General features: G+C 38.0%; 3 protein-coding genes across 3 annotated transcripts; all 3 read left to right on the plus strand.

Annotated features, from left to right (window-relative positions):
- Positions 1-4,586: 4,586 nt before the first annotated feature.
- On the plus strand, positions 4,587-6,015 carry LOC134653298 (aquaporin-like). The gene is made up of 2 exons (XM_063508625.1): positions 4,587-5,116; positions 5,773-6,015. Exons 1-2 carry the CDS (start codon positions 4,617-4,619, stop codon positions 5,978-5,980), a joined length of 708 nt encoding a protein of 235 aa, XP_063364695.1. The 5' UTR covers positions 4,587-4,616; the 3' UTR covers positions 5,981-6,015.
- Positions 6,016-13,434: 7,419 nt separating this feature from the next.
- Positions 13,435-17,193, plus strand: LOC134653299 (CD63 antigen-like). Its single transcript, XM_063508627.1, has 4 exons — positions 13,435-13,567; positions 14,135-14,323; positions 16,210-16,410; positions 17,122-17,193. The coding sequence occupies exons 1-4, from the start codon at positions 13,508-13,510 to the stop codon at positions 17,191-17,193; spliced, it is 522 nt and encodes a 173-aa protein (XP_063364697.1). The 5' UTR covers positions 13,435-13,507.
- A 2,530-nt stretch (positions 17,194-19,723) lies between these two features.
- On the plus strand, positions 19,724-26,808 carry LOC134653300 (uncharacterized). Its single transcript, XM_063508628.1, has 4 exons — positions 19,724-19,912; positions 24,987-25,175; positions 25,756-25,914; positions 26,723-26,808. Exons 1-4 carry the CDS (start codon positions 19,853-19,855, stop codon positions 26,792-26,794), a joined length of 480 nt encoding a protein of 159 aa, XP_063364698.1. The 5' UTR covers positions 19,724-19,852; the 3' UTR covers positions 26,795-26,808.
- Positions 26,809-27,527: the final 719 nt, after the last annotated feature.

Below are 27,527 nucleotides of genomic sequence, written 5' to 3' on the forward strand. Positions count from 1 at the left end.
ATAAGTGCTTGTTGCTAGGCCTACATGAATAAAGTATATTTTGAAATTGAAAAAATTGTTAATAGGTATTAGGTACACAATTACATGCACAATGAAGAGCGGAATTTCTTTTTAGGAAGAATCCTTTGACATGGCGCCTGGCCATTTGTAAGACGTAATTTTCATAGTTAATTGAACCTAACAGATTAACCGTGAAAGGGTAACAGATTAAACATGAAAGGTACTAAATCCTGGCGTAATCAAAATAGTTGTAGCGTAGCGTTTTTTCTTAAAAACGATATCGATACGGTGAAAAATTAAAGCGCCTGAAATTTTTTAATAGCAATGCAAAGTGTAAAATGTGTAAAACTCGGAAACCACAAATAAAATGGCTCAATTTATAATTGAATATTAAAGTACTAAAAAGGTACTAAAATTTGGCTTTTATAGAATTTATCAATAATCGCGGGATCATAGCGTAATAAAATACACCCGCCATTCTGACTGTCAGGTTGGCGGGTGTAACGTTTTTTGGTAATAACTTTAAATACCGTGAGGTACTAATTTTTTTATATGAGGTACCAAATAGTACAAATTAGGTACTAAAATATGGTATGCTTTTTGTTTACTTTTGTTTACATACACCCGCCATTCTGACTCTCACCGATTTATAAAGCCAAGGATTGGTTCCGATTTACAAAGCTCGACTGTAAATTGTTCATTTAAGTATAAGACAAAAAAAAACTTCAGTAAAAGATGAAATAATAAGAAAATATATACGAGGGGTGTTCAAAATATTCTCGGTATGAGAATGAAAACAAACAAGTACGAAAAGTTTGATATTTTTATTTTTCAATATACTCCCCCCCTATGTTCATACACTTAAAAGATCGATCAATTATTTTTTTTAATCCTGCATAAAAATATTTTTTATCTTTGGTGTAAAAATGCTCCTCCACTGCCGCCTTCAATGCTTCATCATCGGAAAATTTATTTCCACGCAGATCCTTTTTAAGATTGGGGAACAAAAAGAAGTCGCTGGGGGCTAAGTCCGGACTATACGGTGGGTGAGTAACAGTTTCAAACCCACATTCAACAATAGCTGCCTTGGCAATATGAGCAGTATGGACGGGGGCGTTGTCATGCAGAAGCATAACACCTTTGGTTAACTTTCCTCGCCTCTTTTCTTTGATTGCATCCTTTAATTGACGTAGAATGTTAGCGTAGTACTGTCCTGTGATATTTACACCTTTTTCTTTATAATCGATCAGTAATACTCCTTCACAATCCCAAAATATCGTGGCCATGACCTTGCCAGCTGAAGGGATGACCTTGAACTTCTTGGGATGAGCTGAACCCTTAATGTGCCACTGCATGGACTCTTGTTTACTCTCTGGGTCATAATGATGAACCCAGGTTTCATCTCCAGTAACTATTCTTTGCAGCACCTCATCAGGATTTTCACCGCACAGGTCAATAAAATCGGAACAACAAGCTACACGCATGTCTTTTTGAAGCCGAGTCAGCATTCGCGGAACCCATCTTGCACTTACTTTTGACATATTAAGATGGTCATGGATAATATCATGTACGGTACCAATAGAGAGATTGGTTACTTGTGCTATAGATTTTACCTTCACTCGACCATCTTCCAATATAAGTTTTTCCACTTTATCAATATTTTCTTGTGAAGTAGCTACTACAGGCCGGCCAGGTCTAGGGTCGTCTTCAACACTCTCCCTTCCACGTTTAAACTCGCTTGACCACTTTTGAATGGTAGATAAAGAAGGAGCAGACTCACGGTAAACACAATCCATTTCCTCTTTTATGGTTTTTTGATTTTTAGCCTGTTTTGTCAAGAATTTTATCACGCATCGATGTTCTAATTTAGTTAACATTGTCAATTCCCACATGATGTTCATGTTTGTTCAGCAATTGCAGAAAAACAAAAGAACATCTCGGTTCGAATTATACTTTTTTTTAATGTCAATGAATAAACCTTAGCGGCCAGTAACGAAAGAAATTTTAGAAGAGGTCGTAAGATATCAATACCGAGAATATTTTGAACGCCCCTCGTATGTTGGAAATATTCGCTGTATTGAGCAAGACCTTGGTAGCTCAGGTGGAAGAGCACCGCCGGGCTAGCGAACCGGTGGTCGTGGGTTAAGTCACGTTAAGTCCCACCCAAACAGTGAATTTTTCCAATTTTAATTTGTTTTTTAAGTATAGGTACCTGTAGCCGCCGCGCAGGTCAGGAGCTCGACGACTCAAATAAAAGCTTCAATTCTTAGTGAACTAATATAATTTTCCAAAGTACAGGTTACAAGGGTTTCTTGACTAAACGGTTAAATGCAGAAGTGGTGTGGTTATTGTATGGAGGCTGATGAGAGAGTGATTTGCATAATTTGAATAGTACAAAAGGTGGTTTAAATTTAGGTGCCTCTAATTGGCCGCTATACAAAGTATGTGGAGCGCTCCTATTGGCGCTTAAGAAAAGCTTCCGAATACTAGCCGAGCCCGACAGCCGCGTTTAGCTACTGCATTAGGAATATATGTATTGAGATTTTATACAATTATAAAGGTTGCGTTCGCAACAGTACCTATACTTTACTGCTGAGGCGCGGCGACCCGCAGTGGATCTTGATATAAATGTTAAGATTCTTTAATCAATAATGTACGAGATTATGTATAGGTACCAAAGGTAAAAACACGAATATAAAAAAAAGTAAAAAAATACTGGAATGTTAGTTGATGGTTGATGAGGCTAGATCGAATACCTTAATGAATTAAAGTTAAAGTTAAAGTCAAATATTTCACGCTAACATTCATTCTCGAACTCGATTCCCCTCTGTATACAGCAGCTGTCCGCAAAGTTTGGCAATTTGCGTGTCCCGACCTACCGCCCTTGGATGCCAATTTAACTTTTTCGTTCCTTTTACTTAATCTGTTTCGAGAATGTGACGACGTGTTCAAAATGATGTACTCTTGCTTTTGTTATCTTGTGATCGTGTACTTCCGCTATTGACTGTACATACCTATGCCTCATCATCATCATCATCATCATTGGCCTTAGCGTCTATTACACCGCCTGGGACGGAATTAAAGATACACAGGGATGCCCAGCACCTGCATTACCCTCTCGGCTTCACTGTCTTATCCCACAGGAAAGGCGAGCCAATACGTAGACCCTACTCGCGCCTTACGGAAACTCCATTCCGGGTTATTTTGGAGTATCCTTCTCCTAGATGGATTGCACACCAATGCTAAGAGGACCTCTCCCTTGTGGCATGATTATGCCTAACGGAGTCGTAACGTAAGTGTGATATGGGTATGTGTCAAAAGTATAGCCTGCCAAACAACTTTGTCAGTAGATAATCTTTAATAGAAAAAAACCGACTTCTCTAACTACTAGCCTAACCCACTTAACGGTGCTTATACTTTATTTGGTAATATGTATACATTTTATGGTAATCATAGTGGTTGATTTAGTTTAGGTATCATAGTGGTTTTCCGGGTCAAGGTCCGGGTCTGGGTCCGAGTCCGAGTACGGGTCCGGATTCCGGGGCCCAATCCAAGTCAAAATCGAAATTGAAAATCACAAAACGTGTACTATGCGTCGTTAAGGAGTTCTGTTCTGATCATCATCAGCAGTTCCACTTCATCAAATGCCACAGTTTTTAATGTAAATGCTTGATTTTCTGATGAAAATATATAAAATTCTATACGGATGCCTTTAAGATTTGAGAAGTTCCCTCGATTCCTCATAGATACCATGTTCAGGACTTGAGATTGACATAAATGTGCCCAAAAACTTAACTTGCTTAACAAACATAACGAAAAGGACAAATCGCCAAATGCGAGCTATGCGTCGTTGAAGAGTTCCGATGCGTCGTTGAAGAGTTCCGTTATGATCATCATCAGCAGTTCCACTTCATCAAATGCGACAGTTTTTAATGAAAATGCTCGATTTTCTGATGAAAATACAAAAATCTCTATACGCATGCCTTTAAGATTTGAGGAGTTCCCTCGATTCCTCATGGATCCCATCATCAGCACTCGAGCTTGACAAAAATGTAGCTTAAAAACTTAACTTGCTTAACAAACATAACGAAGAGGACAAATCGTCAGACGTGTGCTATGCATCGTTGAAGAGTTCCGTTCTGATCATCATCAGCAGTTCCACTTCATCAAATGTCACTTTTTTAAATGTATATGCTTGATTTGTTGATAAAAATACAAAAATCACTATATGTGTGCCTTTAAGATTTGAGGAGTTCCCTCGATTCCTCATGGATCCCATCATCAGAACTGGGTTTTGACAAAAACGGGACCAATCTGTATGCATATACATACAATCAAAAAAATAATTTTCAAAATCGGTCCAGTAATGACGGAGATATGGAGTAACAAACATAAAAAAAAATAAAAAAAAACCGAATTGATAACCTCCTCCTTTTAGATTTGGAAGTCGGTTAAAAAAGGCGCTTATACATGACTCCCAGCGAAGTAATCAAACCACATTATTTAAGTCAATTGATTGAACAACATTTAAACATGACTTATCCGAGCCAACTAGATCAAACTTTGATGAGTTACCACATGATTTCGTTGAGTAAAAGTAAAACTTTTCAATAACCATGGAAATATTAAAAGCAATAGGAATACAAGAGTTTAAGAATTGGGATATACTGAGGAGATTGTTAGCAGAACTTATCGGAACATTTCTACTGATAACCATTTCGCTCTCGGGAATACACGAAATAAAATCTGCAGTTGGCTTCGCACTAGCAAATGGATTACTTTTAGCTTCTATCATAGCGTATACAGGCCATATTTCTGGTGGACATGTGAATCCGGCCGTGACTCTTGGAATGTTAATTTGCAAGTATATAAAACTGGTCCCCGCGCTGTGCTACGTGGTTATGCAAATAGTTGGAGCGTTGTTAGGCCAAATGGTAGCACGATTGATTGTGAACAAAGATTACAAGATGATAAGTGGTCGGAAGGTGGGGGAGCGATCAGAGTTTGGTCTGGAGGTGCTTGAGACATTTTTGTTGGTGTCGGTGGCTCTGAGCGTGACGGACCCGAGGAGGAGTGCTCGGGGAGTTGGTTCTGCCGCTTTAGCCATCGGTCTAAGGTATGACTTACATTCAGTTTAGGGTCGATTCGACCCGATATGCAACTATGTGACTAAATGCCGCAGCGCATTTAAATTCATTCATTTATGCATTTAATTTGTTTACTTAATTCACAATATTTTCAGTATTTTTGAGTAACTATGTCCATTTATTACATACGAAACTAGAATATGATTGACATTCCTAATATAAATTTTAATCATTATGCTAATATGGAAGGAGTTGCATATATGATTTCGTGCCACGTTACACGGTTTTTTTACCAAGACCTTGCAAAGTGCTTGCAAATCCAGGAGTGTCGCATGTGCGTCGATCCATTAGCGACCTATACCCTCATTTGTTGAAGAACCTACAGTAGTATCTTGAGCAAACCTCGACAGGGCATATCCTCAGTCGGAGCGTTCGCAAAAATTCCAATGAAACCGCACAGTGCAAGGTCAATAATAAGCACCTATGTAAATGGATCTTAGTGGATGGATGGAAGTGGATGGAGCATGAAGCCTTTCAAAGATAGCATACACCAGAGAATTTGGGACGTTAGCCTGTAAGCTGAAGACGCGGGTTGGATTCTCTCCTCGGCCATCGGTGGACTTGGTCACTTTTTCTTCAGTGTATGATATCTATTTCAGTTTAAATGGATCTTATTTCATTCCAGTGCAGCAGCTTCTCTCTGCGCAGTGACAGAATACAGAGCAAGCTTGAACCCCGTCGGGCATCTAGCGTCGTCAATATATCTAAAATCATCACCCAACTGGGTGTATTGGGGCGGGCCGCTGCTCGGTGGACTATTAGCTGGACTGGTGTATAGATTTATCCTGAGTTATAGTAGACCTGCTCACATTCGGGTTATTTATAATCCGTAAAGATACAAAAATAAATGACCTCATTAAAAATCTCACTGTATATGATACGTCTTTGAATGTTGTTGGACATCTAGCAACGTCAATGTAATACCTATGCATTATGTACCTATCTCAAACTTAGAGTATATAACCAAACGGAGTAGCCATTAACAGGCGTTCCCCTCTGTCGAAAATAGGCGGCCAATGGTCATACACAAGGTATGGACTGACGTTTATCTGACGTACGTACGTATGTATAGGTACATTTTACGTGCCCCTCCCCCGCAAAACTCGGCAGACTGTTTTGTACAGAAAATTACAGACAAGGCGTCTCCGTTTGGTTATATCCTCTAAGATCTCAAATATCAATCAAAATCTAAAACGGAAGTTAGAAGATTTAAACGAAACTTTTCTCGTTTAAGAAGTACAATATTAAATTTATTATGTTTTAATTATTTGCTTGTGTTACAGGGCCCATCCGGTATAACTGTGTTCTATGCAAATGAATTCTTTTAATCTTTGAATCACCGACACATTCCACGACACATCAAATAAGTCTACTTACATATAATTATCAGACTTATCTACCTCTATTCCAAATAGCATTAAGACCTAATTAGCTCAACTCATTTAACTAAATTACCGACTGAAGGAAGTCTACATTGGAATGAAAGAGAAACTCATTAAACGCAATAATAGGCACTTATTACTGAAATGAACGTAAACAGAGAGAACTTCTTAATTGAATTCGTACATCCAATTATAATCGGAAAACACGGGCGGGTTAAAAGAAATTGCGGTGCTAGGCTAGGGTAACTTGGGATAGAATTGATTAGGAAAGCTCATCGAAAAGTCGCTTTGTGTGAAGAGCTTTTCATTCGGTGTTAATCTACGGCAGCGGTTCTCAATCTTTTTTTTTTGACGGAACCCTTTTGGAAAGCGAAATACTTGATGGAACCCTACAATACGGTGGCGGCATAGTAAAATTTTTCGAGGCGACTAAAGCATAGTGTTCTAAATTCTTGCGGAACCCCTGCAGGGGTGTCACGGAACCCTAGGGTTCCGCGGAACACACTTAGAGTATGGCTGATCTACGGCATCATAAATTCGGCATCAAAAGTAACGTACCTATCAGACAATGCGCCAAAAGAATCTGATCTACATTATCAGACGGACTAACGCGAAAACCAAATTTCGCAAATTGCGAGGATCTTTCTCTTATACTCCAATGAAGGTGTAATTAGAGTGACAGAGAAAAATGCCCGCAATTTGCGAAATTCGGGTTTCGCGGCAGCCCTTCAGAATCTGATAGCTTAACAAACTCGATGTAGAAGGATCCCACCATCAATTACAATGGCACTACCGGCAAGGATTGGCGGATCATAGCCAAGGTGACGATCGCTTGTGCTTCCCTATTATCGAATCGCTTTGTGTCTCTCTATCACTCTTCCATATTAGTGCGACAGTGACAGTTGCGTTTCGATCGCTACGGAGCGTAAGCGATTGGCATGTTGTCTACGGGGCCAGACACTAACACTGGTAAAAAGGCGTTTTTAGATTTTTAACATGATTATACCAAAGAAATGCAAAATGCAAACTTTACGAATTCATATTAGGTTCCTTTTGGATCTTGGGGCCCTGGGATATCTGTCTCTTTTACTCTCATTAATAAGACGTAATTAGAGTGACAGAGAAAAATGCCGGCAATTGACGAACTCGATTTTCGCGGTTATAGCCCTGTCGTATCTGTTGTTACTTGAGTAATCTGCACTAACACCCCATTACGACAGCGGGGCCTCTAATCGCTTCCGAACTTATAATTGGTTTAGTTTAAGCCGTTCGATATTAAACTATCGAATTATTCATCGAATAATCCTCATGTGTGATCACTAGCTTCTTCCTGCGACATCTTTTGCGTACTTAGATAATGAACGCGGAATTAATATTCGATTTAGTTTTTAAGTTTTATAGGTAATGTTTTTGTATGTTTATATTCCACTACCATAGTAAATTTTCTTCTTTTTAGTGATAAACACTGCCCTTTCTCGGGACACTAACATTTTTAATGCGTTTTTAAACTCTATTACCTTACATTCGAATTATATAGTTAAAGAAGAATCGGCTCAATCTTTTACTTTTAAGCCCTCAGTTAAATACACAAATCCAATTTCCATGTGTCAATGCCAGCTATCCTGGTTCGATTCCGAGCGATCTAAAAATACCAGTATTTACATAGGTATTGTTTTGAAATTTATACTAGGGGTTCAGAGTATAAATTGTATACCAAGTTTTTCTTAAATGAGTCCCAAGTACCTACTAAAATACTTATGTATAAATCTCGCCAGTGAAATTAGTTTTTGATTCTTTTAACTTTGCGATCTCCACAGGAAAGATGCGAACGAATTAGCATACAATAAAACGTGTATGATCCAAAAGAGTAGGTACATGTGTCATAATTTAATTTTATCTTGTTTTACGGTTTTAATTATTTTCTGTTTATCTTATTTCTTTCAGCTTATTGTCCTGTGTATGTGTGCTTTATGGAAAATATCTTTCTTCTTAAAAGCTTTATGCTATTGGTTGGCAATAATCTTAATTATAACTATAAATAAAATAAAAAAACACAAACTACCTTACTTACTACCTATAAACTTACCCATTACTTATTCTTATTATATTTAGAAATATAAACTTTAAGTAGTACCTAATAAAAAAATGGTAAAAACATTTGTTGGCTCATTTTTAGGGTTCCGTAGCCAAACGGCAAAAAACGGAACCCTTATAGATTCGTCATGTCTGTCTGTCTGTCTGTCTGTCTGTCCGTCTGTCCGTCCGTATGTCACAGTCACTTTTCTCCGAAACTATAAGAACTATACTGTTGAAACTTGGTAAGTAGATGTATTCTGTGAACCGCATTAAGATTTTCACACAAAAATAGAAAAAAAAAACAATAAATTTTTGGGGTTCCCCATACTTAGAACTGAAACTCATTTTTTTTTTCTTCAAACCCATACGTGTGGGGTATCTATGGATAGGTCTTCAAAAATGATATTGAGGTTTCTAATATAATTTTTTTCTAAACTGAATAGTTTGCGCGAGAGACACTTCCAAAGTGGTAAAATGTGTGTCCCCCCCCTGTAACTTCTAAAATAACAGAATGATAAAACTAAAAAAAATATATGATGTACATTAATTACCATGTAAACTTCCACCGAAAATTGGTTTGAACTAGGGCTCGCGGTCGAGTCCGTGTTTCGTTTACACGTTTCGAATACCCGTTTTCGAATAACACGTACACGGTTTTCTGGCCCGTTCCGCACGTGTAATTAAGAAACGTGTAATTAAGATCCGTTCCCACGGATAAACGGGTATTCGAAGAAACGGATCTTATTTACCCGTGGCTCCGGAGACGTCCTTGACGAGTAGCGAAGGAACGAACCGGCGCGGCGTAGGTACTTAAGAGCTACAAATGAATAGACAAAAGATTCATGAGGAGTTTCTGTCATATTTAACTTTATTTCGTGGTTCATAGTCGAAATTCAATAAACGGTTTACAAAACCCTTTTCCGAGCAGGTAGTTTTTGCTTGCAATGTTGCAATACGAGTAGAAAATTAGAAATACAGTAGGTATACCTACATGCTACTATCAAAATAGTATTTTGTATTAGACTTCAAATACTAATACTGTATGGTTTATTATATAATTTGAAAGCAATAAATATAAAGTGCTAGTAATAAAAAATAAAAGCAATAAAGAGTATAAAGAGAAGACTGTACGATAAAAACTGGCCATGCATGATCTGGTAGGTATACATACAATATTCTTACCAATTGCACATTATTAAACAGCTCTTATATTTTTAATAATCTGTAGATATAAGTCCTATAAGTATAATTATAATTAAAATTCAATCAATTGTCAATCATATTACTGATATTATGTATGTGTGAGTTTTCTCGAATAGGTATATTTTATCGAATAAATATTCTGTCAATAAGAAATGTATATTTTTTAATCGTATTATTTTTTAACTTACGAAAGCCAGGCATCTAGGTATTAAGTATTATAGTAAACCATGTAAAAATTGATAAATAATCATGTGAACCTGCCGCTGCATTTGTTACAATTTCTTATGTAGACGGGTTCACCTTATTACACCGACATAAAGCTTATAATTGGTTGTGGTAGTTCTGATAATGGTTTGGGAACCAACTTGTTTTCGGCGATATCAGACAAAAGGGTATTGGAAAACAACATGTTCTAATGAATGGAACACCAGCGGCCGGCATTTATTACCTGAACACTCGTGTGAAAATGACCCAAGTGAACATGAATGATTACCAATTTTGAGATCTATCTTAATGTTCTTAACAATATAATCGCTAGGTAACCAAAGTAGTATGGGTTTTTATTTTTTTAAGGTTCTCGCGTGAAATCCTTCGTTTCGAATGCCGCTTGTGTGTACTTTTTTTTGGGTCATTGGCAGATTTGCTGTTTTCGCTCAGCAGTAAATTGATAATAATAAGAAATAACCACGACGTAATTCATACTTATTACCTGTTATTATCTGTTATTTTTAACTAATATAGGTAGTTTTTGTCTGCACATCTATTCTTCACGAAACTATATTACTTACTTACACAATTATACATGTATAAAATGTATTTCTTTGATTGAAATATAATTATATTAATTATGTAATTAATGATGAATATGTTAGCTTAAAAGTAGAGATGCCCCGAATAGTGGTTTTGGCCGAATACCGAATACCGAATTTTCGGCCACCCTCTCGGCCGAATACCGAATATTCGGCATGAGATGCGAACATTGTGAGTCACAATTATTATGAAAACTGTTCGCCAACAAAGCACAACGTTTGCTAAGATATATTTTTTGTAAAACAGAACTAATAAATAGAGTCAATCAAATCAGACCCATGATAAAATGAAAACATTCCATAATCAACAAATGCTTAAAAAAGGGTCTTCCTTTTTAAAAACTTTCCAATAATACTTTTTAAATATTAAATATACTACATACCTAATTTTTCGTTTTTTTTTGTGTAATTTTTCTTTTTAGTTAGGGGCAACAGATATTCGGTATTCGGCCGAATAGTAGGCAACATTCGGCCGAATACCGAATATTCGGCAAAGTGGCCGAATAGGCCGAATACAGAATAGTTGCCGAATATTCGTGGCATCTCTACTTAAAAGCAATAATAGTAAAAAAAAGCGGCCAAGTGCGAGTCGGACTCGCCCATGAAGGGTTCCGTATTTAGGCGATTTATGACGTATATAAAAAAAACTACTTACTAGATCTCGTTCAAACCAATTTTCGGTGGAAGTTTACATGTTAATGTACATCATATATTTTTTTTAGTTTTATCATTCTCTTATTTTAGAAGTTACGGGGGGGGGACACACATTTTACCACTTTGGAAGTGTCTCTCGCGCAAACTATTCAGTTTAGAAAAAAATGATATTAGGAACCTCAATATCATTTTTGAAGACCTATCCATAGATACCCCACACGTATAGGTTTGATGAAAAAAAAAATTTTGAGTTTCAGTTCGAAGTATGGGGAACCCCAAAAATTTATTGTTTTTTTTCTATTTTTGTGTGAAAATCTTAATGCGGTTCACAGAATACATCTACTTACCAAGTTTCAACAGTATAGTTCTTATAGTTTCGGAGAAAAGTGGCTGTGACATACGGACGGACAGACAGACGGACAGACAGACGGACAGACAGACAGACATGACGAATCTATAAGGGTTCCGTTTTTTGCCATTTGGCTACGGAACCCTAAAAATGAAGGTTTTAATTTAAACTAGGGACGAGTAGGTTTAAAATTAAAAATAGGGACACCTACTTCGATTAATATATTGTATAGTTGGCTAAATATATTATGTCAACACAGTTATAAATAATTAAAAAAAAAATCGTACGTCAAACGAGTTCATCTGAAGTCAACATTCAGTATTAGACCTTACATACCCAGAACTAGAGCATTGATTGGGTCAACCTGTTTCGGATCCGTTCGGGCCGGTGTTAAGTACCCGTGTAAACGGAGATACGTATCTGAGAAACGTGTCTTGGGAACGTTTATTGGAGACGTATCCGGATCTCGGCGGTTCCGTGTAAACCGTGTTCTTAGCACCGCCGGGCTTAAGAACACGGGTATTCGTTTCGGCGTGTAACACGGATACCGGGAGCCCTAGTTTGAACGAGATCTAGTAAGTAGTTTTTTTTTAATACGTCATAAATCGCCTAAATACGGAACCCTTCATGGGCGAGTCCGACTCGCACTTGGCCGCTTTTTACCTACCTAGATTTTATAGCGTAGCTACGTAAGTAAGATTAAGTGATTAAACATCGACCGTGTGGCACACTAACCTTAATCAGAGGGCCTACCGCGAACCACGTCCGACGTGTTGCCTCCCTGTCACACTTACGTACGAATTTACAAGTGCGACAGAGAGGCAACACGTCGAACGTGGTTCGCGGTAGGCCCTCAGATTCGGTGCCGACTCCGCTATGCCAAGCGTAAAGCTTAGCTAATAAATAACAAGTAAGTAAGTATATTGATTTAAACTAACACGATTCTCACTCATACTTTTAAAACTACCACGGGACTTAATCGCGTAAGACTTACGTTTATTTATGGCATGACGTTTCGAACGTGACGGTACGTTCGTGGTCACAGGCAGACTGGCGTGTATTTATTATACCATGGGCGTGTATCAACGTATTCTTGCTGCGCGGGTTTTGCGAACTACCCGCACTTGATCTTGATTATTCACTTGTACGCTAGGGTCTGCCTGTGACCACGAACGTAACGTCACGTTCGAAACGTCAGGCCATAAATAAACGTAAGTCTTACGCGATTAAGTCCCGTGGTCGTTATAAAAGTATAAGTAAAGAAGTTTTAAAACATACCGTTTTTTTATTTTTTTTGATAGGCGGTTAAACATGCCAACCCTGATTGTCAGCGAATTGCAACATTGATGACGGGTTGGTAATAGTCGTAGACATTACCTATTGTCCGATCGGTTACCGAGCGCAGAGTTGTGCCGTTCTCGAGAATGTTCTCCTTTTATGGGAAATATTCTCGAGCGAGAACGTTCTCTATACAAAACGGATAACGTTCTCGAGAGCGGCACAGCTCTAACTGAGCGGTTAAAACGCTCAGAAAGTCAATTCCTCCTTAACTTTACGTTTTCGGGGTTGACAGCTTAATCCCAATAATTTTGGCAAAAGGTATTCATGAAAGTGACTTCCATCTGACATTCTAACCCAGACATTCCAGACATTTTAATCAAGGCCTATATTCGCTAATTAAGTCGATTATAGTTACCAAAGTATATACCCAAAACATTTTCCTTAACATCGGTTGAATCATAACTGTATATACATTCTCATTTATTTTTACTTGTGAGTAATGTATGACTTTATCCTGTTTTGATAAGAATTATAAATTATTTATGAGCGTTCACACCATTTCTGCCTGGAGTATTTGCCATAGCGGTCACATCAGAAAACGTCAAAATGGGGTTTGGTGAATCCACAGTCAAATTTTTGTTGTTCATTTTCAACTTGGTGTTTGCGGTAAGTTCTGTTTTTTAGTAAATATTCAGTTAGGTACAATAGCTTTTACAGTACATATGGTCCTATTTTCCCGCACTAGTGCGTAAAATAGCTCTTTTCGTGCGAATGTCAAATTTTAAAGGGCCATATGTACTGTAAAACGTTGTACGATACACGTGCGAATAAGTAATTCGCAACTCGTGTCGATTTAAAACACTCCATTTTCGGTCGTGTTTTAATTTATCGCCACTTGTTTCGAATTTTCTCTTTTTGCACTTATATCGTAAATAACTATTTTGAAATTAAATAATCAGAATAGCCGTCCTCTGTTCCATATTTTTTTATAGTTTTCGTCGTAATTTTGTATAAAATGAAACTACAAAATTCTACTAATACCGGAATTTCAATATCCTCTCTATCTCTTCAATTCCAGTTTTGAAGAATCATAATATACCTAAGTACGATCCTATAATTTGCGATTCTAGAATTTCGGTTTTCATGCGCTATTAATAACCGGTATATTTTAAACTAGTTCTGAACCCTGAGTGTGCGTGTACCAACTTAGAAATGTGACCTTCTTTTTTCTAGTTGATCGGCGCGACGCTTCTAGGCCTTGGAGTGGCTGGGTACCTGAAAGTCGAAGCTGTAGCGAGGATTCTCGGACCCTATGGAGGCCATGTGCCCATCTTTTACATCGTGTTGGGGTCGCTGGTGTTCGGGGTCGCGTTCTTCGGGTGCTGCGGGGCTGTGACCGAGAGTCAGTGCCTGCTCTTTACTGTGAGTACACGCGTATCCAGGTCCCGTAGACAGCATGCCAATCGCTAAAGCTACGAGCGAACGAAACGCAACTGTCGCTGTCACACTAATATGGAAGAGTGATAGAGAGACACAAAGCGATTCGATGGCGAAGCACAAGCGATTGTCACCTTAGCTAGGCCGCCAGAGTTAAAAATAATGAACTGGTGGTGGAAAAGGCCCAAAAAAGCACTCGCAGTCAAATAAATCGAAAGGAATAACTTTAATTAAAGCTTGACAATATTAAATAGCGGCTCGTGTTTCCCGAAGAAATATTATGAATATTTACGCAGGCCTCTTATCTGAAGCAATATTTTCAGCCCCAATTGAACTTCCTTAGGGATAAATTCTCAAAAACGCAGTAGTCTATTTTCATTTTTTTTAATCACGTCTTTGTAAGAAGTTTCAAGTCTAGCGCTCGAAAATAGTTATTTACGATACAAGTGCGGAAAAGAGGAAATTCGAAACGAGAAGAAAATTGTTTTAAATCGACACGAGTTGCGAATTACCTATTCGCACGTGTATCGTACAACGTTTTACAGTACATATGGCCCTTTAAACTTTGGCATACGCACGAAAAGTGCTATTTTACGCACTAGTGCGGAAAAATAGGACCATATGCACTGTAAAATATTATTTACAAACGTTCAACCCCTTTTTAACCCCCATATTAGCCACCAGCACAGCCATTTGCTATATTAATAAATGGGATTTGTGCCTGAAATAAATAATTTCAATTTCAATAAATATTTATATAGTATTACGCGTTTATGATATGACATCAATTTCAATTTTATGGCTTTCCTATACGAATTAGATAGGTACATACCATCCGGTCGAGCTAAACTGATCTGCCTGACGGGAAAAATGTATGAGGATGAGGATAATGTTATATATCCTCATCCTCATACATTTTTCCCGTTTATCCCATTTGTTTTAATCAAAATAATGAACAAAGCGAAGCGAAGTTCTTTAGGTAGGTACTTATATATCGAACCCAGTTGGCTTTTGTTAGACCAGCGGTCGGCAACCCTTTTGCAGCCAAGGGCCACATAGTAGTTAACGAAGTTGAAGCGGGCCGCAATTTGGGACTTCATCAGGCATTGTCGTTTGTCAATACTATTACATACAAAATAGCCAGGGAGGCTCGCGGACCGCTTGTTTCCGACCGCTAGCTTAGACCATAAATGCTCTAAGTTGATAAAAATGAGTTTAGCATTAAATGAAATAGCTGTACCTACTCGTATTTAATATTTTTCTCTAAGCCTCTATGATGCGTTCAAAAACCGCAAATTACGCGGCCAGCATAAAGAATAAACTGTTCAGTTACAACATCTGTGAATACATTGTTCTTGCATAATTATACAAAGTCATAGACTAGGAATCCTCTAGACGGAGTTTAGAGCAATTATTTCATGAAACCGATGCTGCCAAAAATACTGGGGTGCGGGGGACGAGGTAAGCGAGTCCCGTGCCGTGATTGGTCCGTTCAAAGACACCGACGTCACACAAAGACACTTTCGGCCATATTCGAACTTTAAGATACGTCAAATACTAGAGATTGAAACGATATGGAATGGATATGTCAGTGTCAAACAAGTGTCAAAAGTGACGTTTCTTCATACTTGCGCGTCACTTTTGACACTTGTTTGACACTGACATATCCAATCCATAATATCCATATCGTTTCAATCTCTAGTATTTGACGTATCTTAAAATTCGAATATGGCCGTTTGACTCGAAAATGGAGTAAACTACCGTATATTTGTGGCAGAGGGGGTAGCGCTACTCATGCTTAGTCTGGAGGATGTCTTGTCTGTGTACAAAGTACTCGTGATGGTACCATAGTGAATATTGTCTCATTCCAGTTCTCTATCTTCATGGGTTTGCTGATGGTCCTGAAAGTAATTCTGATGGCTTTGGTGTTCGTGAAGAAAGAGTGGCTGGATGAAGAAATCGCGAAGATTAATGAGGCCTTGGAAGCTGAAGGTGTTTTAACGGACTCGGTGGACCCTCAGACCATCAGGATTTGTTTCGCTGGCGTTTGCTCTGCCATCATCGCCGTGGAGGTGAGATTTCTTTCCCAGCAGTTTAAGAATGACATGTGATTTCTGTGCCGTATTGTAAAGTACAGTCAACATCATGTAGACTAAGTAGAGTATCAGGCTATGAGTGAAATGTAGTAGATTCTCTGATAACTTAACGAAATGGGATTTCTCGAAACAACAATTGGACTGTGATAAATACTGATCTGGCGGTACGTCTGAAGGCACGGTAGTGCCCCCGCCAAGACGAGCAAAGCGAAGCGCAAGGGCACTACCTACCTTTTCTCGTAGCGCTTCGTCGTTTGTGTACAGTTTGTGAAGTTAGGGCTTGTAGAGTTAGAAGCTTGGCTCTACAAAAGATCTGATAAATTTTTGACAGTGCGAGCCTTATGGTTTCGTCTTGGCAACATTTTACATGAAACGTTTTTGGTGGGATACTTGTAAACACGAACTCTAGAGACTATCTCTATTTGGAAAAATTATCCAGATAGATACTTTTGACGCGTCGTTTCATCCGCTACTACTTATTCATGTTGACTACTCCTCTTAAGGAGCCCACTGATTACCAGTCCTCCGGACGATATCGGCCTGTCAGTTGTTCGGAGCTGTCAACTTTTTGTTCTAACTGACAGGCCGATATCGTCTGGCGGACTGTTAATCAGTGGGCCCCTTTACACTTACACAAAGAGTTTGACCTAAGTTTTATACCTATACATAAGTTTTGTCCCATTTCAGATGGTCGGAATGGTGTTCGGGTGCTGCCTTGCTGTCCACGTGCGTCGGAACAATGGCTATGATTATGCCTAAACCTACGCTGTAGATCCTCGGATAACCACGACTAAAGGTTACATTCGGATAGCAGCAGCAACGCTGCACTAGTGCGGAAAGCGGGCGTCGTTGATAAATTACGTTGCTGTTGTTGCGGCACTGTGATCACTCATTTTGCCAAAGAGATTGACATTGATATCGCCTATTTCATGCTGCTGCAACGCTGCAGCAGTAATGCTGCAGAAATTCAAATGTAACCTTTAATATTACAATATCAACTCTGCCCTAATTGCCACACACACAGTCGACTAACTTAACTACTGAGGGTTTCTACCGCGAAAACCGAATTTCGTAAATTGCGGGCATTTTTCTCTGTCACTCTAATTACGCCTTCATTGGAGTAAAAGAGTAAGATCCCCGCAATTTGCGGTTTTCGCGGTAGCACCTCTGAGTCTTCCTTAGAAATTTCAAATTAATAGATCAGCTCCGGGGTTACCCTACCGGATCGTTAGATCCGAAATCTTATGACGAAAGTGGAGGACCCGCGCGAAATCGCCTTTTCATACAAACGTAGTCCTCATTTTCCTCTCTGGATATTAACATTATTGGAAATATTTGGACACAATTTATTGTATATCAACCACAGCTATACCCCTATGTTTGATTATATTCGAATTTTTAATTAGTTAAGGTGACAATCCATTTCCAACCGCAGCTGCATTACTGTTCATTCATTTTACTATGGAAATTGACAGTAACAGCGACGCGTTCAGTACCAGTAGTGCATCTGCGGTCAGAAATGGAATGTTACCCTTAGGAGCATTTAAAAACGTTGTATGAAATCTGTTTTTCGCTCCTAATTTTTACCATAATCAAAAAATCGAAAAAAATCTAATGTAAATATAATAGCTATAGTTAATATACATTAAATTATGCAAAAATATTTTCCATAATGTCAATATCCAGAGAGGAAAATGGGGACTACGTTTGTAAGGAGAAACAGCCGTCCCCTTTCCTCTTAAACATGAAGTCGGTAGCAGTCATAAGTGTGATTCCTTTCGCATATTTAACCGGTTTCGGTTTAATATTTTTAAACATACCGACCAAAACCATCTCACTTTTGCCACTATTACTTATTCTGTGCATTTGCTTTGCCGTTCACGGGTAAGAATGTAATATTTAGCCAACTTTTTTGGCAGTTTCATGCCTCTTTAAAAATATATTTTTTGATACCTATGAAGCGTTTGTTTTTTTTAATCTCCTCCTATCCCTGTTTCTACCTAACTTCTTCAATCAAAAATGTCACTTTGGACAGCTGATAGATGGTATCTAGGGTTTGAAATCCGGATCCGGGATGTATGAAATTATCCGGATCTGGATCCGGATCCGCGGATCTTCCCATACATTTCTGATCCGTCGAGTGCATCCGTATCCATTACAATTGACAGCATGTATCCTACTGCGTTTCATGGCAATGGATTATCGACACAATATTGTCATTCGTCAAAAGTACCTACTTAAAGAGATATCTTACCTAAAGTAAGGAAGCTTATCGCGAAGAATTTCGTACATTTAAACCGCATTTCCTATCTCTATCGCTCGTGCATAATTATATGTGGCTTTCCACAGAGAAGGGGCCTTAACTTTTTTCTAAGAATTTCTATTGTAATTTTAGATGGAAAGGACTTTATTGCATTTGAAAGACAAAGATGCTTTTGTGATGGAAAGCCACATATTTCTGTCTAGTCGATGATGCCGGAGGTCAATGCCACTGTGCGAACGGGACAGCAACATAATTATGCGCGTGCGGTAGCGAATAGGAAATGGCGTAACGTGGGTGTGTCAATGTAGGTATACGAAAAAAGGTAAAGAGATGTACTTATAGAGAAATGCCACAAGGACGCATTCCATAGACGATAGTGGATGAACGCTTCACCATACAAACGTTGTTCCCATTTTCCTCCCTGGTTTTCTATTTAAAAAATAAAAGCAAAAAACAAAAATGTATGCGGGTTCCTTGGATGGTGCAAACTCGGATTACACGCATTTAGGACCAAATGAAGGTATTAAAGGGCCATTTTATTTAAAGGTTGTCCCCTACACTTTTTTTTTTAAATTTGTGAATTTCTATGTTATTTCTACTCAGAATCACGAGCTCTTTCTATCCTAATAGGAGAAAAAAAGTGTCCCAAAGTTTTTTTCCCATTAAATTACCATTTTTCATAGACTTTGTATGGCGGTCACGGAATGGAATGGAAAGATGGAAAAATGTATGGAAATTTTGGGACACTTTTTTTCTCCTATTAGGACCAAAAGAGCTCATGATACTGAGTAGAAATAACATAAAAAATCCAAAATTTGAAAAAAAAGTGTAGGGGAAACTTTAAATAAAATGGCCCTAAAACGACTTATATTTAGCTTGTAAGTAATTCACCGAAAAAATCTAATTTGATCGCCCTAGTGTGGCAACTAGTATACATACTTGCTTTTAGACTCTCTTCTCTTGTGCCTACGTAATACGTATGTATCTACCTACGACCTACGAATGATTGATGTAAAATGAGTTCAAAGTAAAATTAATGAGTGGATATTAAATACTGATGGAGCTAGGTGCATTATCATAAGGGTACACATTTTCAGTCTGAAAACTTATTTCAGCTGAAGTAGTCGCCCACTTCAGGAGCAAAAAGAACTCAACATGGCGTGCAAACATACTTCGATGAAGATCACATTGATGATTGTCGATGTGATTGTTATGGTAAGTAGCTTTTTTTAACGTTTTACCTCAATAACTCTGAAATTAAAAAAAATCTAGTAAAATCATTCGGCTATATCACATGCAGGCTATTTTATACTAAAATTATACTGCTTTAGAATAAACTAATAAAGGATAGGTAACGAGTAACGACCTAATACGAGCTGGCGCATTTTTTGCTCAAAAACTCAGCCTCACTGTGCAGAGGGGGAACGCGGCCAGAGTCCTCTGGGAACAAATGCCTCAGGCTAAATTTAGGTTTAGACTTGTGATCTTTTGTTATTTATTTTTAATCAGGACGCTCAGTATAATATCAAAACCGAAAAACCGGCCAAGTGCGAGTCGGACTCGCGCACGGAGGGTTCCGCGCCATCAACAAAAAATAGAGCAAAAATATCGTGTTTGTTGTATGGGAGCCCCCCTTAAATATTTATTTTATTTTATTTTTAGTATTTGTTGTTATAGCGGCAACAGAGATACATCATTTGTGAAATTTTAAACTGTCTAGTTATCGTGGTTCTTGAGATACAGCCTGGTGACAGACGGACGGACGGACGGACGGACGGACGGACAGCGAAGTCTTAGTAATAGGGTCCCGTTTTTTACCCTTTGGGTACGGAACCCTAAAAAAAGGTTAATACAATGGAAAACAATTTTTTTTAATTTAACCAACTTTAACCTTTTACGGTTTTGCTGAAAAAAGTCTGCCATCGCAAATATTATAGTCTAGTTTTAGAGTGAATTTTTAAATGGCATTTTCCTTTGATTAAGACGTGTAAAATTTTAATATTTAAACTGCATATTTGTGTTAGCACCCTCTTAAGAACTTAGCTTACAGGTGTAGAGCACAATTATTTTCCAACGTATTTTCACGGAAACGTACGAACATGTCTTGCCATTTCAGTCAGTCTCGGTACAAAAAGTACGGTTGACTGAAGTAGCATGACACATACGAACGTTTCCGAGAAAATGCGATGGAAAACAATTGTACACTACACCTGTACCGCGTAATACTAGAATAAAATTAAATAATAATTTCTACAGCGATACAGCGAGGAACTGTCGCCAGCATCCTTGGTACAATGCCTCAAGGGCCTATTTTCGATTTAACCTTTTGGCCGCCGGACCTAGTCCGCAAAGACGCTCACTCACACGCCAGAGCAAATTTTAAGTAAACAACTAATTAAAAAGTTTAGGGATTGCAAATAGTGATATCGATATTTACAATTTATGGTAAAAATCTTCCCAATTTGGCTTTGTTCTTATCCAACTTTAATTTATTTCGAAATGCCAAAAATTAACATATTTTTTACACACGACAATGTTAAAAATAAAGGTCTTTATCATTAAAAACAACCACTAAACAATATCGATTCATGACGTAATATCACCGCACTAGGCTGTTCAAGAAGTCGTTTATACAAGACAACGGCGCGCATGGACTATCCGCAGTGCAGACCGACAAGGACTGTTTCCGCGCGGATTAAGTAATAATAGTCTCTAGGTCAACGGCGTAAGCGCTTGTCGGTACGTAAACTTTATAAGCGTAACGTTAGAGCCGCGCATCGTGTGTCGATAATATAAATGTAAGTACCGGAACTGCATTGGGGAAAATTGCACGTGGGTTAATTGAATTGTCAATGAGTGAAGAACAATAATATTGGAAAAGGATGGGGATCGGAAATGTTCGGGAATGCATGTTTCACATTCGACATGTTTCTTAGATGAGCTTCTCAGTTCCCGTATTACATCCTCCCTACCATGACAATTTTTCGTCAATTTCAAATATATAACATTCTCATAGTTAGGCGACTCTGACTATATAGTCCTAGCGTCTGCCTGTACCATTCTTGTGCGAAGCGGTCACTGCAGGGTATCACTCCCCACTACACTATCATCTTAACATGAATCTTTTGTTCTGCAAATAAACCACAAGGCCAGATTTACTTGTCTGACTCTACTATCAACAGCTGAAGAAGCTCCCTGAACTTCAGCTATAGTTAATGCCTGTCTCTCTCGTCTCGTTTTACGTATTCTAGTTACTAGTTACCACCAATTGGCATTTAACAAGTGTTCAAATGCTTAAATAAAACCAGATTTGCGATTTGATATTTATTTTGAATATTCTCATATCGAGTTAACATTCCCATCCCTAGCTGTCTTGTATACAAGACAACGGCGACGAGGAACAAGAAAAACGTTGAAATCTGGAGCAATTTTTTTGAGAGCCTTATTATAAAAGAATGGATTTCTATAGCTGCAATAAATGCAATTTTTTTTTAAAACAAGGACCTAAAACATTAACATGAGTGTAAAAAAAATATAATTGATATTTTTTCCACATTTACCGAGCGGTTGAATTTTTGTCTTGGATACAAGACAGCGGCGCCAGTGTGTCGTTCTATCGTTGTCTTGTATACATGCCAACGGCGGTCAAAGGGTTAAGCTAGTTTTTAATTTCTTTTAGTAATACCACTGTATATATCGAGATCTTGTTTGTAAATAAAAATTAAAAAAAAAAAATTGGAATCAATATTTGTTCAATCTTTTTTTCTGATGGTATAAATAAAACGAACGAGAGATATAAAATATAACACAATAATTACCGTGGGGCTTAGTCAATTTCTGTAATAATGTCCTATAATATTTATTTATTTATTTTATTTATTTATTTAATTAAATGTTCACGTTAGCGTGTAAAACTGGCAGTGACCATATTTACAAGATATGTCTGATATAAATACCTATTTAGTGCTGAATAAAAAAATAATAGTACATGATTTAATGGAAATAAAGTAAGGACATAAAAACAAAAGCAGTATTTTTCTGTCCCCCTCCAGCCCCTATAGGGGTACCTACACGTGACGCGTGATAGCGTGACGGTTGACGACTGTACGCGTTTACGTTAAGTCTCATTTTGTACCTGATTTTGAACAGCCCGCTAAGCGGGACGTTTTGGAAACTCAAAATCCCATACAAAATGACACTTAATAAGAGATGTAATATTCATTTATTTACAAACAAGATATATACAGTGGTATTACTAAAAGAAATTATTAAAAACTAGCTTAAATCTAAAATAGGCCCTTGAGGCATTGTACCAAGGATGCTGGCGCCATTTCCTCGCGGTATCGCAATGCTGATACGTTGTGCGAGGTAGCCGCCAGCTCTTCGGTCACCAGTTACGTCAACCAGACGCTTCGCGATTTCTGCGAACAACTTATGCGCGCTGGGACCCCATGGACCTAGAGTTTCAACTCCAGGGATTGGGTTGTATTTTGATTTCTAGGTACACCTTACTTTCAAAATTGTGGAAATCACTCGTGATTCCATAATTTTAATGATTATATTTTTGAAATTGCCCGATATTCGAAATCATCCGAATAAACTTCACCTTGATATTTTTTGTCTTTTGGATAGAAACAGAATAGAATAATTAAACACAAAGCTATTTCTGTTTGATAACTGCCATTTATCGTTCCAAAATCAATTATCACTTGATCTAATTTAAGCAAGCAATGATTACCAAAATTAATTGCAGCATCGGTAATCAACAGTATCCACGTGTTGTCGATAATTAATTAGCAGTACTCTTGAAATCAAACACTTAGAAGCATTATCGTGAAATACAAAAGTTGTTTATGTACCTACTACGGACATATACGACGATAGATAGATAGATGTAGACTTTCAAGAGACGGGGGCCAACGCAAAATTTTAGTTTTTAATATTGGATTTTGACACGTTTAAAACACACGGAAACTAGACTATACAAGTTGTCCCAAGAAGTAGTGATATACTGAAGCTGGGAGGTAGAGGACCTAGAGGGCTATCTGAATCACCCCCATGTATGTTCCGCGATTTTTCGTATTTTTGGAGTTATGATTTTTTTTATTTTTTCACCTATCGCCGTGTACGATGAGATTTTTATTTATGGTGACGTGAATTATTGCGGTAGATGCTTGATTTTTTTTGTGTGCTAAGCTGATAGATAGGCCAATTCAGTATGGTAAAATTTTTTTTTAATTCCATTCAAAGATCTAACGATAGTAAATGTTACCATACTGAATTGGCCTATCTATCAGCTTAGCACACAAAAAAAATCAAGCATCTACCGCAATAATTCACGTCACCATAAATAAAAATCTCATCGTACTCGGCGATAGGTGAAAAATTTAAAAAAATCATAACTCCGAAAATACGAAAAAGCCCTCTAGGTTCTCTACCCCCCAGCTTCAGTATATCACTACTTCTTGGGACACCCTGTATTTGCAAGAATACTCCTATTTAAAAAAATCCGTTCCATAACGTGCCGTGACGCACGAGTTGGGATTTTGAGTTTCCAAAACATCCTGCTTGGCGCGCTGGTCAAAATCACATACAAAAATAGACACAACACAAAACGAACGATCGTCACGCTATCGAATGAAATTTACACCAGGGGTTCAGAAAAATATGATAAATAAATAATAGACTTCAAATACAAATAATTTGCCATATTCTAATAAGGCGCCCGGCCCGGAGCCCGATTTAGATGTAAAGGATGACTCACGTTAGACCGGGCCTTGTCCGGGCCGGAGCTTTCGGAGCTTCGTTTTCTATGGAAAGCATCACGTGATCATCTGTCATGAGTGCTGCTTAAATTGTAACAAGTAAAATTGCACCTATGGGGCTGTCCATAAAGTACGTCATCTATTTTTGACGACTTTTGATCCCCCCCCTAAAATCATCCAAAAATCATGCTTCGAATGACCCCGTTTCCTCCTACGTCTTGCTACCGTCATCCGATGTCCAGACCCTCCAATTTGAAATGACGTAAGTAATTTATGAATAGCCTACGGGTGGTCCCTGGAGAAAAAAATACATAGAGTGCTCACATTCGATGCTAGATGTCGACTACGAAAATAATAGTATTTTTGGTACCAATACTGATGAATGGAGTGAGCACTCTATTCTTATTACTTTCCTCTATGTCCCTGGTGACCTAGTGTTCTTTGTAAACGCTTCTAATACAGTGTAGTGTGTTACACACTGTGTGTAGTATTGTGTGTTGAAGTAATCGTATTTCTGTTTTTAGCTTGTCGGCCTAGGAGTGTTCGGCGTGGGCCTATGCTGGTTTTTGGAGGTGAAGGTGATATGGGAAGTATTCGGACAGACCAGCAAATGGATGGCCGTCGCACTCATGCTGGCTGGGCTGCTGGCGACCGCCGTTGGGTTCCTGGGAGCCTATGGCGCTATCACACATAAAGTGTTTATTCTGATCATTGTAAGTTACAAAATGTTTGAAGGGATCATATGGGTCAAATGGATCAAAGATCACAAGTCTTTTTTGTGGACATTACAAAAGTTAACGATTCGGATATGACACCGTGTGCACCCCGTGAGTTTACAATCTAACGTATGTTAGGTTTGGCTAGTTTGTAATCTTTCTACCGTCAGTTTATAATTTAACTAGCGAGATTTGAATACCTATTGAATATTATAAATTGAAGAGAGTTTACAACTTTTCGGTGACAGATATCTCAGACTTTCATCTAATCACACAAATTTAAAGAAGAAGGTAACATGCCGATAAGGATAAAAATTAAAAACAAGGCTTTTAAGTCCGTTTATTTCCGGGAAAGTCGCATAACTTTAACTCATATATAACCTCCTCTCACCATCATCTTACCATGAGTGAACGCTAGCGACTGCGTCAACTCAAACGCAGTGCATCTCGCTTGCATCAAAGTGAGTTAGTTTACGTTGTCGCTAGCAAATATGTCAGTGTCAAACTCGTGGTAAGGATATAACTCGATATGTGTACAGATTGTCCCATAATATTTATTTAAATCTTTGAATTACAGTATAAAGTCCTATTGATTGTACTGCTGGCTGCCAAGGTAGCGTGCGTGCTCCTAATTTTCATAAAGAAGGAATGGTTTGCCAAAACCGGCCCGAAAGACGAGCCTGAAAAGTTCCAGATGATCTTTACGGCCTTTATGGCTGCTATGGCTGCTGCAGAGGTTTGAACTCTTTACTTTAAACAATTAGACGATGCAAGTACTTGCATGCGGTCGTTAGAGATTCGAACTCTTTACTTAATAAAAATTAGAGAGTGCAAGTACTTGCATGCGGTCGTTGGAGATTCGAACTCTTTACTTAAAAACAATTAGAGAGTGCAAGTACTTGCATGCGGTCGTTGGAGATTCGAACTCTTTACTTAAAAACAATTAGAGTGTGCAAGTACTTGCATGCGGTCGTTGGAGATTCAAACGCTGTACTTAAAAATTCATTTAGACAGTGCAAGTCCTTGCATGCAATTTTCGTTACCATGCTGTGTAGGTAAGCTGTGTTTGATCGATCGATTGAATTTAAAATATTTCGCGAAACAGTAGCCGACTGAGGGAGAAACTATAAATAATTGCCAATCAATAAAAAAACACTGTCCTAAGAGGAACCAATCACTATTCTGTTCTGATTTTGACAAAGTAAGTAGGTAATAAGTACCTAGAGTAAGAATTGCCATTTAATTTAATATAACTTTATAATTTACGGGCCCAAGTATTCCCAGCATCAAGTCTCCCCAGTCTCCCTATAAAATCTGCTTCTTTCAAGTCAGTCGGGCTAGGAGACCCTGGCAAGAGACAGCAGCAGCTTTAAGGTGACAGTCCATTTCCAACCGCAGCTGCACTACTGTTCATTTTACTATGGAAATTGACAGTAACAGCGACGCGTTCAGTACCAGTAGTGCAGCTGCGGTCACAAATGGAATGTTACCCTAATAAAAAAAACCTAGGTACCTGTTTAATATGTGTTTTTTTATCTTTTTAGATAACAGCTTGTGTGTTTGCTTACAATCTTATACGTCACATCAAAACATGTCCCCAAGAAAATGAAAACTAAGAAGAAGGAGAACTATCGATTTTACATTCTACCGCTTAACTCGGACGGTTTTTAAGAAGTACTTACATTACGTATATAATGGTTACCTATGGAATTAGTTCCTAGCAATAATTGAATACCTAAACTCGAATTACAAGTTATTCTTAAATAGTTTTTCACGAGTAATACTACGCAATAACAGGCGATCGTCTGAGTTAAGTGTTTAGGTGTATATGTCATACTCTAAATTTGTGGACACCAGCACGAAACGATTAGATCTGAACATTTATTTATTCAACACAAAGAACAAGGAAAAAATAATAAAAGCCATTAAAAGAGACTAACAAACTTGAGACGCAATTAGATTTCATGTTTTTAAGAAAATAAGTCTATTACGAGTGAGATGAAATGCACCGATTGATAGGTATAATGTTGCATGTTGGTATGTCCTCCTTAACACTCTCAAAGGCGAATCAGAAACCCAAATTCTAGCAAATATGTCTATACTTTTTCTGGTTTGTTATATTGGAATTGAAATTAAAATAAAATTTAATAAAATTCTTTCTTTATTTTCTTGACTTACCTTGCTTTGTAATTTAGGTCGGTTGTATCACATCATGGTTTGCATAGGCGTATTCGATATTTAGGGTTTAGAATAAGTATTAGTATAATTCTCATAATAAACAGCGCAGAGATGACAGACATTTTAGGTTTTCGTGTTACAATATTAACTTACATTAGCTAAATTTGATTT

Source organism: Cydia amplana, chromosome 13, assembly GCF_948474715.1.
Source record: "Cydia amplana chromosome 13, ilCydAmpl1.1, whole genome shotgun sequence".
In the NCBI taxonomy this organism is placed as follows: Eukaryota; Metazoa; Arthropoda; class Insecta; order Lepidoptera; family Tortricidae; genus Cydia; species Cydia amplana.

Coding starts and splice junctions, on each gene's coding strand:
- LOC134653298 (XM_063508625.1), top strand. CDS start 4,617: ATGGAAATATTAAAAGCAATAGGAATACAAGAGTTTAAGAATTGGGAT. Junction 5,117..5,772: donor GCTTTAGCCATCGGTCTAAG/GTATGACTTACA, acceptor ATTTCATTCCAG/TGCAGCAGCTTCTCTCTGCG.
- LOC134653299 (XM_063508627.1), top strand. CDS start 13,508: ATGGGGTTTGGTGAATCCACAGTCAAATTTTTGTTGTTCATTTTCAAC. Junction 13,568..14,134: donor TTTTCAACTTGGTGTTTGCG/GTAAGTTCTGTT, acceptor TCTTTTTTCTAG/TTGATCGGCGCGACGCTTCT. Junction 16,411..17,121: donor CTGCCATCATCGCCGTGGAG/GTGAGATTTCTT, acceptor GTCCCATTTCAG/ATGGTCGGAATGGTGTTCGG.
- LOC134653300 (XM_063508628.1), top strand. CDS start 19,853: ATGGCGTGCAAACATACTTCGATGAAGATCACATTGATGATTGTCGAT. Junction 25,176..25,755: donor AAGTGTTTATTCTGATCATT/GTAAGTTACAAA, acceptor TTTGAATTACAG/TATAAAGTCCTATTGATTGT. Junction 25,915..26,722: donor CTGCTATGGCTGCTGCAGAG/GTTTGAACTCTT, acceptor TTATCTTTTTAG/ATAACAGCTTGTGTGTTTGC.